This window comes from Diplotaxodon limnothrissa, linkage group LG17 (assembly GCF_057381915.1).
Source record: "Diplotaxodon limnothrissa isolate DT_005_m linkage group LG17, D_limnothrissa_male_GT1.1, whole genome shotgun sequence".
NCBI lineage: Eukaryota > Metazoa > Chordata > Actinopteri > Cichliformes > Cichlidae > Diplotaxodon > Diplotaxodon limnothrissa.
Window position 1 is genome coordinate 11624717 of NC_140612.1, and position 13926 is coordinate 11638642.

The window sequence follows — 13926 nt, forward strand, 5'->3', positions numbered from 1 at the left end:
ACATCAGAAGCTTAAACTAAAGAGGAAGCACCCCTTCCTTCCCTCCCTCTCCTCCTCCTTCTACCTCACAGTTAGAAACAACACATACTCACTCGGTGCTTTGCATGCATGTCTCCCTCCCTCGCCTTGATGCCTTACTCCCTATTATGTCTCTGCTTCTTTTCCTTCCCTTCTGCTGTTGCTGCTCCTTCCCGCCTCCTAACCGGACTAGCCAAACAAACAGCACTCTCTGTGGCTGAAAGCTTGCTGTGTTCCCATTATTTTTAGTCTGCCAGCACAGATGCAAATGACAGCAACAGTGACTTTGATAGGCAAATCGTGACCTTCGCACGCTGTTTGTGTAGTGAGTCCATTAAATGGGATGTAAAAGAGAAGGCGGTTGAAACCAAATATTGGGATTGTCCTTCTGTCTTTCATATTTAACATTTTTTGATCCCAAAAAAGGGAAATTCGTCAAGATGTGGTAGAAATGTGCACAACACAAGGCTACAGTCATGAGTGAGAAAGAGGAAACAGCAAATTGATTGCAACAGAGAGGCTCCGCAAGGCAGGAAGCCAGAAAGACTGTCAGAACATCATATCCTGACCACTCTCATCTTTCAGCTGCAGAGTTATTACTTTATTATTGAAGCCTTCCACCATCGTCAAACTGCAGGCGGAAATCCTTATATGGTGGCTAAAACTAGTGTAAAAGGCGGGGAAAAAAAAGTTGCAGCTTTAATCCAATGCCAAATATCTCCAGAAAATATAGAAGGGTTTGGAAGTGCCTCAAAAAACAGAGGGTATTCTGTCAGCCCTCACATCAAGCACGATTTGTAAACTACAGAAAAAATTACAAAAGAAAAGAAAGAAAAGAAACGTACAGTTAAATTTTAGGCAGATTTTACCGTTAAAATGAAGAAAGTGTAACATCAACCCACACAAAAAGTAGACATCCAGCAAAGTCAAGTACTATGATAATGAGCATGATGTCATTGCCAATGTCAGAGACCCATACATATTTGAAGGGCCCCAATGTTTTACATTTGAGCCTGTTATTTATTTAAGGGACAGGGGAACAGACGAGAAGTGAGGAGAACCAACCGAGGTCAGCCAGAACTTGTGGCTGTGGCCAAAGAACCTTTAATGAACTGGATGGGGTCTTGGCAAGAACTAGCATTAGCTGAAATTAGCATTAGTTGTGGTGACCCTTCACATTTCATGTTCCTTTCAGTTTTGCGGTGATCTACAACAGATATTTTCTCTGGCATTTAAGTAGACGTTTCTGCTGATAATTGTAGCACAGAAAAGAACTGTGGGAATTCAAATCCCAAACTCTTATCTTAAAGATAAACTAATTTATGTGTTTGTCTTTCGGCTACATCTGAAGGTTTCAAGTAAACTGTTTGGAGCAAATGGTTGGATGAGAACAGTGTGCTCTTTAGTAGAGTAAATGTCAGAAGGCATTCTTGGTCTCATGCTCATAAACTTTGAAACTTCTAAATGTGCTAACGATATTGCCAGAGAAAGCCCCTGGTTTAAGGTGTTGTCAGTCAAGGTTTCAAATGATGATTGTTGAGCGAAGGTCTTTGTTTGAAACCCACCTTAAGATGGAAGCGATTTGTCTATTTGGATAGACAAATGGATGCTGGGCTTATACAGGTGTGGTCAGAAGTTTACATACATTTATTGGAATGGATATAATTGGAATTTGGGGCTTTTCTGGATTTTTCTTAGCTGTTCTTTTTCTGGTGTGAAATAACTGTACAGCATACTTTTAAATACTTAAATAGTCTTTAATCACTTTAAAAAACAAGAACTGGGTATACAACTTTGAATTTATTATGGATATTTTCCTAATCCACACAGGGTGAAAAGTATATACACAGGCTCAAACAGCCTGTGTATATACAGTCCAAGCAGGTTAGCGAATACCTAAGAGGGAAAATGGTAGATGTACACAAATTGAGAAGTCTTCTTTGGAGCCATTTCTAAACAATTGCAGATCCCAAGATCAAGATCATCATAACATAAGTAGAATTTTTATAGATGTGACACAACTTTGTCAAGCTATAGAAGAAGACCCAGGACATCATTCTTAGAAAAGCAGAAACTGGTTAGGATGTTTGGGAACAAACAGGGACTGCCATTTATTGGAAAAAGCAGGAACACCAGTCTCACTGTCTATTATGAAGCAAGTTTTACATCACTACAAACTGAAAGAGCGCCAACCATGAAACAAGCCCCTGTTTCAAAACCAACCATGCCTTACTGAAACATGCAGTCAATCTTGACAAGCCAAATGCCTCACGAAGAAATTCTTATGTTCATGCAAGATAAAGATTGACCTATTTGGCCACAATGACGCTATGTTTGGAAGAGTAAAGGTGAGGGATTCAAACCTAAGAACACTGTACCAGCTGTCGAGCATGGTGGTGGTAGCTTCATGGGTGGGTCTGTTTTGATGCCAGGAAAGTGGATGCAGTAATGAAGGAAGAATACTTCCAAACTCTTCCAACTTCCGCTCAGATGAACAGCTAGATTGTTGAAACTTGAGCACAAGTTGGAACTGCCTTCTTAAATGGCCTTGTCAAACCCCCGACTTCAACCCTGATTAAAATTTGTGTACTACACTTAAAAGCCAGGTCCATTCCAGGGAACCAACCAATTTATGAGGAAATGTGCCAAGAAAAGTGGTTAAACATACAGCCAAAATTACACCAGAACCTTTTTGATTGCTACAAAAAGCGTCAGGTCAAGAGCAACTTGTTAAGAGACATTTAACCAAGTAATAATATTTGAGCCTGTGTGGATTTGAGAAAATCCAAAAATAAATTCAGTTGTGCACCGAATTCTTGTTTTTTTTTTAATTTTTTTTAGAATGATTAAAGATGTATGCTGCACAATTGTTACACAATGGAAAAAAAAATCATAGAAATTGTTAGAAGCCCAAAATTACCATGATATTTATGACCATGAAGAGTTTAAGTAAACTTTTAACCACAGCTTCATTATTATTGTTTTTGGAGTCCACCTATAACAAAATTTGAAAAGAAAAAAACATCCCTGATTTGAATTTTATCATTTGTACAGCACAGGAACTCTTCCAGGAAGTTCCTATTTGACTAGAGCGCTTATAGGTCTAGTTTGCATATGGGACCTCCTCCTGTCTGTCAAGATGAAGGGGCTACAACTGGGCTAAAACACATTGTACTGGCATATGCTCGCAATTCGGGTAGTTTGCAGCAAATCTTCATATATGCCTCAGTTTGTATATAGTAGCCTGTTTGATTTTGATACCCTTTGGGCTTCAACACTCTGGTGGTCAGTTTGGTACTGACAATAGTCACTATGGTCAGTTTACATTTAAAGCAAAAATAGATCAGGTTATTATCAAATGTAGCCCATAGCCTTGCACTTCCATGTAGACCCTAGCTGGGAGTGTGACAGTACTGAGTCACACCATCTGCCTCTGCCTTCACATGTTGCAGAAGATTTCCTACTGATTTTGTATAGAGAGAGGATGTTGGTGCTTTATTCATTCTCATCCTTGACCACATAGCACAGAAATGTATGTTCACCCCCCCCCCCCCCAAATCAATAGAAACAGCTTTGCATTGACATTGTAGCAAATACACAATCTTATTAATATTTGGTAGTGTGAATAGATTTACTGTTAGAGGTGTGAAAGCCCAAAGCAAGTGCATTTCACAGATCTAAGATGCGAACTTTGGTTCCTAACTGGGGAATTTGAAGTCTTTAAAGCTTTTTGAAAGCTTCCACTCGAAACCTGATGCCATAGGCTACCCTGTTATAATCTACCCTTAGGCTTTGCCTCACTGAGGCTTCCCTTTTTTGCCCAAACACGGTTATAAGTACTGAGGCGTTGCGATAGTCACCAAACACTGAGAGGTGAAAGCTGCATTCCCTGTCTGAAGTTAAAATGTGGACAAGCACATCAGTGTATAAGATTTAACATTCAGCATCCAGCTCTTATAGGAAAGTTCCTCCCGACCGTAACCGTCTTGACTAACACTGTGCCAGCAGCAGTACTCACTTCCTTTTCGCTACCATGGTAACGGTTGTGGGCTATGAGAAAACAGTGACAGATTGTGTGCCATGTGATGGAGGAGATGTGAGACCTCTGTCGTTTATCAGGAACAACCCGTGACACTCTGTGTACTGAGAGTTTTCTGACGTACGACTGTACACCTGCAAATAGTTTCAGCCCAAAATTACAATCAAAACCAAGTCAACCATAACATTTCCTACAGTATCCACATAAAATTAGAGTGAGCACTTTCAACCTTTTCATAGCACACATGGATTTTGTCCTGCTTTAAAACTAATTTTAACCTTTTAACTTAATTGTAATGCTTTCAGAGTTTACATTCAAAAAATTATTCCACAAAATACTGACTTTATTAAGCAATTTGCTTACATGTAAATTTTCCATGTAATTTGCTACATATGTAATAATAATGTAAAACATTAAATTTAATGGAATCTGTTGATTGGTGTACATTCGGTTTATACCAAGAATATTTTTTAATGCTTAATTATTTGATTAATTATACCTTTAAATTGAACATTTCAGTTGCATTTTACACAAAATTATTGCTTTATGTTCATGAGGGAAAAGTATTTTTTTCTTTTTTTGTGTGTAATTATGAGATTAAGGATCCAAAATAAACTTTCCAACAGCTATATCTCTGAAACACAAGTGGCCCTGGATATAATAAATAAAAATAATAATATTGTTATTAAAAGAAAGAGTTGTGGTTACTAGTCCATAGAAAAATAGTATGAGTGGGTGTGTCTCTATAAAGATATTTCTCCCTGCAGTAGGTTGGTGTCTGAAGCTTTCTGGTTTCTCTCTGCGACTATGAAACATGGATTTTGGGACATGACTAATTGTAGGTTCAGTTGCAAAGTTTTAAAGTTTGCATTTTCGCTGTAGTCAGCTCGGCAACTTAAAACTGGAAGAGCGAGCGGCTAATTTGACTGAGACTTTATCATCCTTTTTTCAATCTAATGGCAACCATAGTTTACAAAATGAACATGATATAGAAAACACTTCAGTCTAGAGACTGATACCATAGAAAGTCTTTATTGAGGTCATACATCGAGGAAGCCAAGGGGTCATGTTCCCATAGAACCATAAAGGATGTTCTGCTGTTATACTGAGTGTATGATTTCTGTTTCTATTTCCCTCAATGTCCAAATAGCATTAGAGCAACCTTTCTCACATCAAAGTAAATAGTTTGCATGGAAAGCAATAGCCAAAACCTTTGGCTTTTGTCTGAAAACGTAAATCTACCATCGCTTTTTAAAATCCATATGCATTTCTATCTAATGACTAGTAACTAGAACAGGCAAACTCAAACTGAATATACACCTAAAGGCCCAATCTGTCGTCCCTATAATGGCAGCTGACTAACAGACTGGGATGTGTTTAGACTCAACTGCCATGACACAAATATTTGTGTCATGCTGAAGTGGATGTTGATTGTAAACTAGCTAACATGGGGAAACAATATAGCAACATAGTTTCAAAGCCTTCTTCACTTGTGTTGGAACTACAAAAAAGTGAGCTTCATAGTTTGTTTTCATACCTTTCATTGGTGTTCTCTTTCATATGGTAGTACATGAACTCTGGACTTTCACCTTTATGTTAAAAACAGAGCAAATGCCTCAATATAGTATTTTAAAAATAGGATTTTCAGTCATAAAGCTATTAGTCTTTGACCAGATAGGGTTCAAATATCCTTTTGAGTAATGGTATGAGGCGCTTACTGTTGTAAAAAATATAAGCTACTGTCCTTTTATTATCAAGTCTGATAAGTGATGAAGCAGATTCTCTATGACCACGTCCTCTTTTTTTGCCCCACAGTACTCATCATGGTTGGAAAAACTGCTTAAATTTGTTAACAACATCAGGCCATGAGTACAAACCGATGTGACAAAAACCTTTATTAACGTGGAACTGTTTAACATACACAGTCTCTCTATTTTCATCTGAAAAAACCTTTCCCAGACTCCTCTTTTTGTAGTATTTTCCCCAGTCATTGTCTGTGGGTGATGAGATTATTCCCCTAACAAGGCAGCACATTGAGGGCTGATCTGTTACGCATCAGGTTGTCTGATGACTCCTGTGTTGTCATTTAAGCCCTTGAGTTATTATTAGCTGCCTCAGTACTCCTTTTTAAGGCACAATCTTTAGGAATAAGGCCGTTTACAGAACAGAGCGGGATCGAGGGTTAGAGTGGGGGGTTACTTTTTTCCAGTTTAGTAAACCCTGATGTTGGTGTACAGAGTCAGGCCCACACCTAATTAAAGGATATAGTAGACATGTGACTGAAAACAGAATCCCTTTGCTGGGTAAGCTGTGGAAACTGTTATCCTTTATTTTGACTCATGCCCTTCCTCATGTCTCAGTTAGTCAGTCAGATAAATATAATTCTGACTATATTGGAATAAAAAGAATACTTATAGATGATGAATGACTACAGTTACTGACTGAATTAGCCAAATTTGGGCAAGAAGTCCTAACATTTCACATCAGAAACAAGCTTAACTTACCTAGACTTTCAGTTAACACATACAGTATTTCAAAGAACCTTGAACTCCTCTAAAGTACTAACACATACCAACATTCTTTATACGTACATATCTCCACACTCACATTACTTTTCTGTCATTGTGTTTGCCTTGCTGTACTAAAGTCCACGGCATTTTATCAGTACAAAAAGAAAAAATGATATTACACACTGTTAAAAAATATTTTTTTATGTTTGGGTTTAGAGTGAAACAGTAAATTAGTTGATCCAGGGATGGTAGCTCTCTTTAAAGGTACCACAGAGTCCTGGATTTGCGCTTTAGACTCAGGTAGGCATCTGAGTGCAGGAATCTTGGGCAAGAGTCTCTTTCCATCAGCAGGTAAACATGTTTCTGGGCCTCGTCAAAGCAGGAAAGGTTGGGTTTCTCAAGTGCCTGCTTGATCTTCTCTCTAACACGCTGGTCTACATTGATCTGAGAAGGAAACAAATGTGACAAGTCAACATATCATCATGTAATGGGTTCCCAAATTGGCTGTGTTTGTTTTCAATTTGTAAAAAGGTGCTTGAAAAACGTTAAATCCAAAATAATTAAAATGCCACCACCAAGATGTGCAAAATACACCCCTGGAAGGAGGTAAGAAAATACCTCTGAATCCTAGGGTTACATTTTTGAGAAAAAAAAAAGTCTATTTTGTGGTCAATTTTATTACTGGTACAATAAAAAAAAAACATTAAATCAAACATTAACTTGCTAGCTCTCTTGTATGCTTTTCAACTCAGATGAAACTCCATGAAATTCAGAATTCTAGCTGCTGAGACAGATCACACACACACACACACACACACACACACACACACACACACACACACACACACACACACACACACACACACACACACACACACACACACACTACTTGTCCCTAAAGAGTTTCCTGTCCTGTTTTGTTTTTTTAACTATGTTGTTTCTTGCTCCATTTGTATTTGGATTCTGCTTTTTCTTTGTAATTGAAATACTTCATTCTTTCAAAGAAACATTGAAGAATATATAAAACATTTGGCTTGCCATTTAGCTGAATGATTACTATTGTATTGGTCTTGCTTCACTTCAAGTTGCAACTAATTAAATAAGAAACCATTGTGGAAGTTCCTTGAATGGCTACATAAATCAGTTCCCCATAGACTTTTATATTTCCACGAAATACAGCATTAAAAACATTTTAACAGCCTGCTTCAAAAAAACAAAAAAAAACAAAACAAAACCCTAACATTATTCTCTGTGGGTAAAATCCCTCTTTAAGACAATGGTTTTTTTTAAAAATACCTTATTCATGTGGATGTTGGAGGTAGGAGTGTGACTGCTTATCCTGTCACAGGCAGCTGGCGGCCTTAGTTCTCCAACTCCAGTTATTAAAGTGGACTTCTTCCTCTTCCCTTTGTCTATTGTGTTATTGCCTTTTAGAGGACTTTAATTAAATTACCTAACAAATAATATAGCATGCTGTGAGGTACAACCTGTATTAGAAGTTTGTGTTTCAATTTATGATTGCAGGTTGCTAACCTAGCACGCTAGCTATAGCTCATAACTTAAGACTCCAAACTCCAAATATGGCCACATCTGACTCCAAAAAACTAACACAAATATCTAATCCTATAATAATGTGTAGTAGAATTAGTATCCAAGTGTACGTTGCTTGACAACCCCACATGATACATGTGCTGCTTACTTGCCACCACTAAGTGATTTCTTACTAGGAATGTATATATTTTGTGTGCAGTCTGTGGTTCACAATGGGAAAATTCTGTGCCATATTTGAAATGAATAAAACACTACATAACCTCCCTCCATACTCTTCTACTTTAACTTGTTTGTTGGTATTTTTACGTGTTCGGTATTGTTCTTACTGTCTTGTACGGAAGAGGATTAGGGCCACTGGAAAAAAAAAAAAAGAAAAAAAAAAGAAGTGGGCACGTCTTTTTTTTTCTTCTTCTTTTCCTAAATTCTGAGAATAAAGTCAGAATTCTGAGATTAAAGTCAGAATTCTGAGATTAAAGTCAGAATTCTGACTTTTTTCTCAGATTTATTTTCCAGTGGCCCTAATCCTCTTCCGTAGTCTTGGAGCAACTGTGACAACATAATTATCTCTGGGATTTCTTAAAGTATTCTGATTCTGATTCAGTGCATCTTCCCTGAAAATATGGCACAGAAAATACTGTACTAAAAGCACCAGAAGCACTGGAAGTTATGAAATTTGGTAATCATCTGCATTGCTTCACTGAATTTGTAAAAGTTTTGTACAGTTTTTTCTCTGATGCAATCATACTTTCCTCTTTTCTGTAATGCCAGTTTGATAAAATGCAGTTTATATTTGGGCCTACTTTTAGTTTACAAAGTTACTCAGAAAGTCCAAGAAAGTAATTTCTTCTTTTAAGTATGAAATATGATTTAGCTCTGGTATAACAGACAAACTGACCTCTCTGCAGGCTGTAGGCTGGATGAACTCCCGGTAGATCTCCTCTGCTCTCCATTGAAGGTCTTCTGGTGAGGTAGTCAACCTGAACTCCTCACATGCGAGCCAGAACTCAATGTTTTCCTCACTGAACTCAGACTGCAGAAAAGAGTGGAATGCTGCTAAATACTCTGCAAAGAGGGAAAGGGTTAAACATACAGAATTATTCATTACGTGAAATTCATTTGTAGAATCACATGGCTCAGTTTTGTGAAGAGTAACACTTCTTACTTTTGTCTTTTAGCAGTTTTTCCAGGTGAAGTTCATGGTCAGTCTGGCAACTATAAGGAAATGATATATGGCTATTATTTTCTTTATAATATACACCATGGAGATGAAAATAACTAACACTTCCAATCATATGATACCTTAGCTTTGAAGAGTACATCTCATCATTACATTTCTGTACACTGACACACTGGATATCCTTCTTACACCTCCTGCAGTTCAGTACAATGTCAAACCTTAAAAACAAACTCAAGTTCAATATGTTTGTTAATGTAAAGTTTATAAATGTAAACTTAGTATCATTAGTGTGCTTGGCTTACCTTCGTGGCTGCTTCATGTTGGGCATTAAATCCTTAAATTCGTAAAGTCGAATCCTTGAAAATAAGAGTTTGGGCATTTTAATATCCCTGTAATTCCCTGTAGGGAGATACAATAGCCTGCTGTGATATGTGTAAAAGCACTGTTCCCTCCTGGGCTTGTCCTTAAACTGCCAGGAAAGGTATACCTATGACGCTGTGGGCCTGCTGGTACCTGTATCTAAACGCCAATTGGATACGAATACAAATGTCTGTTGTTAGACTGATCTACCCTTGTTACTGACTCACAGCTGTAAAATTCCTATGGGAGAATTTTTTTTTCCGTTACTCAGATTTCTGGAAAAAGGTATTTAGGTGACTGATTGACTGCGTGATGTATGTGTAGTCCATATAGGGCGATATGAGCGTTTGCCTTTTACTTGTCTGTATGGAGATTCTAGATGCACTACCTATGCCATATTTTAAATCAGTACTTCACAAATGGTGTGCCGAGACATGGGTGTGCCGTAAGGGAAGTCCAGGTGTGCTGTGGGATCTTGTGAGAATCAGGATTCATTTTTACAATGAATGGCAGGGCAAAGTCACGAATTAGCAGTTAATTTACTGATCAGTTGTTTGCATGCATTCATGTCCCTGAAAAAAGGCATAACATTTGTTAAAGGCAACCGACTGACCGTGATTGACAAGATTTGCTTGTGTGAAAGAGGCTATGATTACTTAACCACCAGCAGAGATGACCCACGATCTTAAAAACCCAGGAAAAAAAACCAGCTGTATTGGGATGTAAACATGCAGTAAAACAGGGATTGGATATTGTATCTATGTCCATTTTTTGTTGCTATGTGATGACATGAAGAGAAAAATTATGGGAATTCAACCAATTGGTGAAGATGTGATAACACATACAGTGAGCCCAGAGGTACTAACAGGTCAAATAATCTTGAAAAGGAAGGGCGCCAAGGAGATGATGCCATCAGATAAAAACATAGCTGACAATGGCTGCAGTGAACAATGTCAATTGTTTTTAACACTGTTTCACTCAAACATTTTTGACACTGTTGTAGCAGTGATATGGTATAGAGCTGTTATATGTCGACAAAGCATCTACGGATTACCAAGACAATCCCATGCATCCACAAATTTTTTTTTCCCCCATCAAAAATACCTATGACCTCATCTTCTGATGCTTCTTGCACACACTTGTTGCCAGGTTACAAATAAACATTTTCCTTCCTAGTTCAATCCCCACTTTATTTTGATTAGTTGGCGAGAGACATTAAACATGGATGAGCGCAGAGAAGATTCAAAAGTTGAATCGTTTTGAGCTGAGTGCAGAAGCAAAAATGAACTTGGGGTTTTTATTTTTGCCGAGGACTCTGTGAACACGGAATTTCATTTGTCTAGATTTGTCTAGAACATTAGGCACTACAGGTCAGTTTGTATTTGTAGGCACAGGCCCTAAGCCACCCATTGGCAAACATTAGCTAATGCTATCACTGTGCACAGAAAATAAAGAGGAACCAACCATGCCTTCAGAGACAAACCTCACCTATTTCTGAATCAGAGTGCTGGATCTGAATCAGAGGGAGCAAAACTGTGAAACTGTCTACATGACAGTCTTGATTTTCAAAATATTAAAAGTATTTGATGAATTGGACAAACAGACTTGTACATTTTCTTGTGTAAAACAATAAAAGTAGAAACAAAGACAAGGCATAAAAAGGCTGGAATGTGCTTGAAAACTGCTAAAGTACCACACCCTTGAATCACTCTTTTTGCTAATTTGATTAAATGATAAGTTAAATATATTCTGCATACCAACAATAAATTGAACGTCATGGTAACAAGTGGCTTTCAAGTGAGAGCGGCATAACTCTAACACCCTAAATATTGGGTTGCAAGGCAATACATTGTAGAGCTAATGCCCTCTGATTTTAAGCAGGCTCCTGGACAATTGACCACCAAGTTGGGCCTTTGAAGGTATTGTTGAGGAATAGGGCCCAATAAGTCATTTGCAGGAAGCTCTTTAGATCAAAGACAGCATTATTTTTGTGCTGGCTATAAGAAGGACAACCAAAAAATGAAAAAGAATAACTCAAAAAAAGCTGTTTTGAAAACTGTGATGGCCCGAAAAACATGCGCACAGAAACCGAAACATGCACTGAGTCATACAAGGACAGAGTAGCAGCATTTTAAGGCACAGGATATTAGTAGGGAAGTTTCTATAAGTACTGAAACTCCTGAAGCAAGTGACCCAGACAGTTCTGAGAACGACTCCTAAAACACAAATGTCCCCTCTTTACTGTCCCCATCAGCCTTAACATGCAAGCCTTAGACTATATGTGTAGACAAAGTTCCTCTTCTCTGATGACCCATATTGATATACTAATGGAAATTTTACAACACACAAAGTCGGTGCTTGTGTGCATTTTTGGGTGGGTGCGTTAAATCAGGTGTATCCATTTGGTGCTTTTCAAGATTCCCTCAGGGGTCTCGTTGTTGGGTATACTGCTGTGTTTGTGGTTAGGAGAATGTTGAAGTGGGTTTATTTCAAACTTTCCCCTCTAACACTACAGGAGCCGTAGTAGATGCACATGTGAAGCTGGAGATTTAAATTTTCAGTAGCCAACACCCTTAATATTGCATGCTTGATTGAACTGCACTTTCACACCAGGGCATGAGAAAATCCACAGAATACAGAACAGCTCTTTGTTAATCAATGTCTTCATCATGGGTCCATTGAGTTTGTGAAATTGCAACGTTGTGTCGCAAGTTCATTAAGTTGTAACAAATGGAAATGGCATTTTAATAGTCTATATAAAGTATTAGCATTATACAATACTGTACAATCTGGATTATCATTGTTACATTTATTAGCTTTGATATATTGCCCACTTCCAGGTTAATGTCTCTTGTACACCCAAATAGGTTGTTAATCTGCTAACTGTGCACAAGCTATAGATAATAGCATGGCAGGCTAACTAGATTCAACAATAATCTTGTAACATTCAAAAGAAATAAGAGCTTTTGATAATGCAGAGAAACATTCAGCGAGGTTATCAATCACATTTAAAAATCTATATCAAAATTGTAAGCCAACGATTATTAGATTTTTTTTCTATTGCTGTCCTAACTCCAGAAGCAGTGTATATTACCATGCCTAGCTACCTACTAGCTTCTGCAGTGACCTTGTAACCAGGTGTTTTTCAAAAGGACAAGATTTACATATAGTTATTTTGCGAGTCAATAAATTGAATATGTATGTAGAGATAATAGTTAAATAATGAACCAAGATGAAAATATAGAGTTGTCTAGAAAGAAAATATTATAGGGTCATTTAGACTAATTGCAATGGCATTTACTGAACAACTGGTTATACAAAGTATTTTTTCATCTGCATTCAATTGACAATAATTTAAATCAAACTTCATATTTTGAACAATCTCTTTCTATGTTAAAGTGTAGCTCTTGCCAGAAACAGAATGTGTTTCAGGTGTGATGCACGTAAAAGTTCTGTATTTGCAGCTGTTCAACATAAGTAGCAAACATGACTTTTAAAGTTTCTTTTAAGTTTAAAGTTCCTTTTAAAGTAAGTTTAAAGTGGAAGCATTATGTAGGCCTGTACATATGATAGAGGATACTACAGCATCTGCTGTGTTACAGGAGAATTATAGACTAAATGAAATACACTAAACAAGGGAAAGCCTCATGCTTTAACATATGCTGAAATCATTTCTTTAGTCAAATAAATGTAAATAATATGACCCGAATACAGGCTAAAATAAATTATGATAAGTTCATACAATTCAATTTCTAAACTGGAACTCTTTGGACCGTGGATAGAATTAGAAAGGTAAGGGTTGTATGACTATCCCAAGGATCAAACATACAGAAAGGACCATCACATTGTAGAAATGGTTCATTTTACTATAGGACTTGTATTCAGCATTCTTTTAAATAATAGACATTGAAACATGATTTTAAAGCAGCATTTAAGCTTCCCAGTGCATGAATTGACCTCAGCAATTAAGATAATTTCTAATAAAATAGTAATCCCAAGCATGCCTTTATCAAGTATGTGAAATATCTGAATTTGAATCCCACTGAAAGTCTCTGTGGGATCTACAGAAAAAAGCAGTTTAGGCATAGAAGAAAATTAGTAAGCTGGAAGCTTTACCTTAAGGAATAAGCTAAAATTGGAAGTTTAAATGTGTTTGAAGATTGAATCATTTTCCATTTTTTAACATTGTGTCTCAAAATACATCTTAAAAATGCTCTATTTAGTTATCTTTTTGAAATAGTTTATCATGACTGGCTGATATTTTTTCACTG

General features: G+C 37.2%; 1 protein-coding gene across 1 annotated transcript; it reads right to left on the bottom strand.

The window, feature by feature from the left end:
* Positions 1 to 6825: 6825 nt before the first annotated feature.
* Positions 6826 to 9674, bottom strand: LOC146614671 (regulator of G protein signaling 21). Its single transcript, XM_085376226.1, has 5 exons — positions 9598 to 9674; positions 9418 to 9513; positions 9281 to 9330; positions 9014 to 9180; positions 6826 to 7011 (listed from the first exon to the last, which is right to left on the bottom strand). The coding sequence occupies exons 1-5, from the start codon at positions 9672 to 9674 to the stop codon at positions 6826 to 6828; spliced, it is 576 nt and encodes a 191-aa protein (XP_085232352.1).
* Positions 9675 to 13926: the final 4252 nt, after the last annotated feature.

Bases quoted from the DNA above. Each gene is read 5' to 3' on its own strand.
- LOC146614671 (XM_085376226.1), bottom strand. From the start codon at position 9,674: ATGCCCAAACTCTTATTTTCAAGGATTCGACTTTACGAATTTAAGGAT. The intron at 9,514-9,597 runs GTAAGCCAAGCA...TTTGTTTTTAAG, and splicing joins AACATGAAGCAGCCACGAAG to GTTTGACATTGTACTGAACT. The intron at 9,331-9,417 runs GTATCATATGAT...ATTTCCTTATAG, and splicing joins ATGTACTCTTCAAAGCTAAG to TTGCCAGACTGACCATGAAC.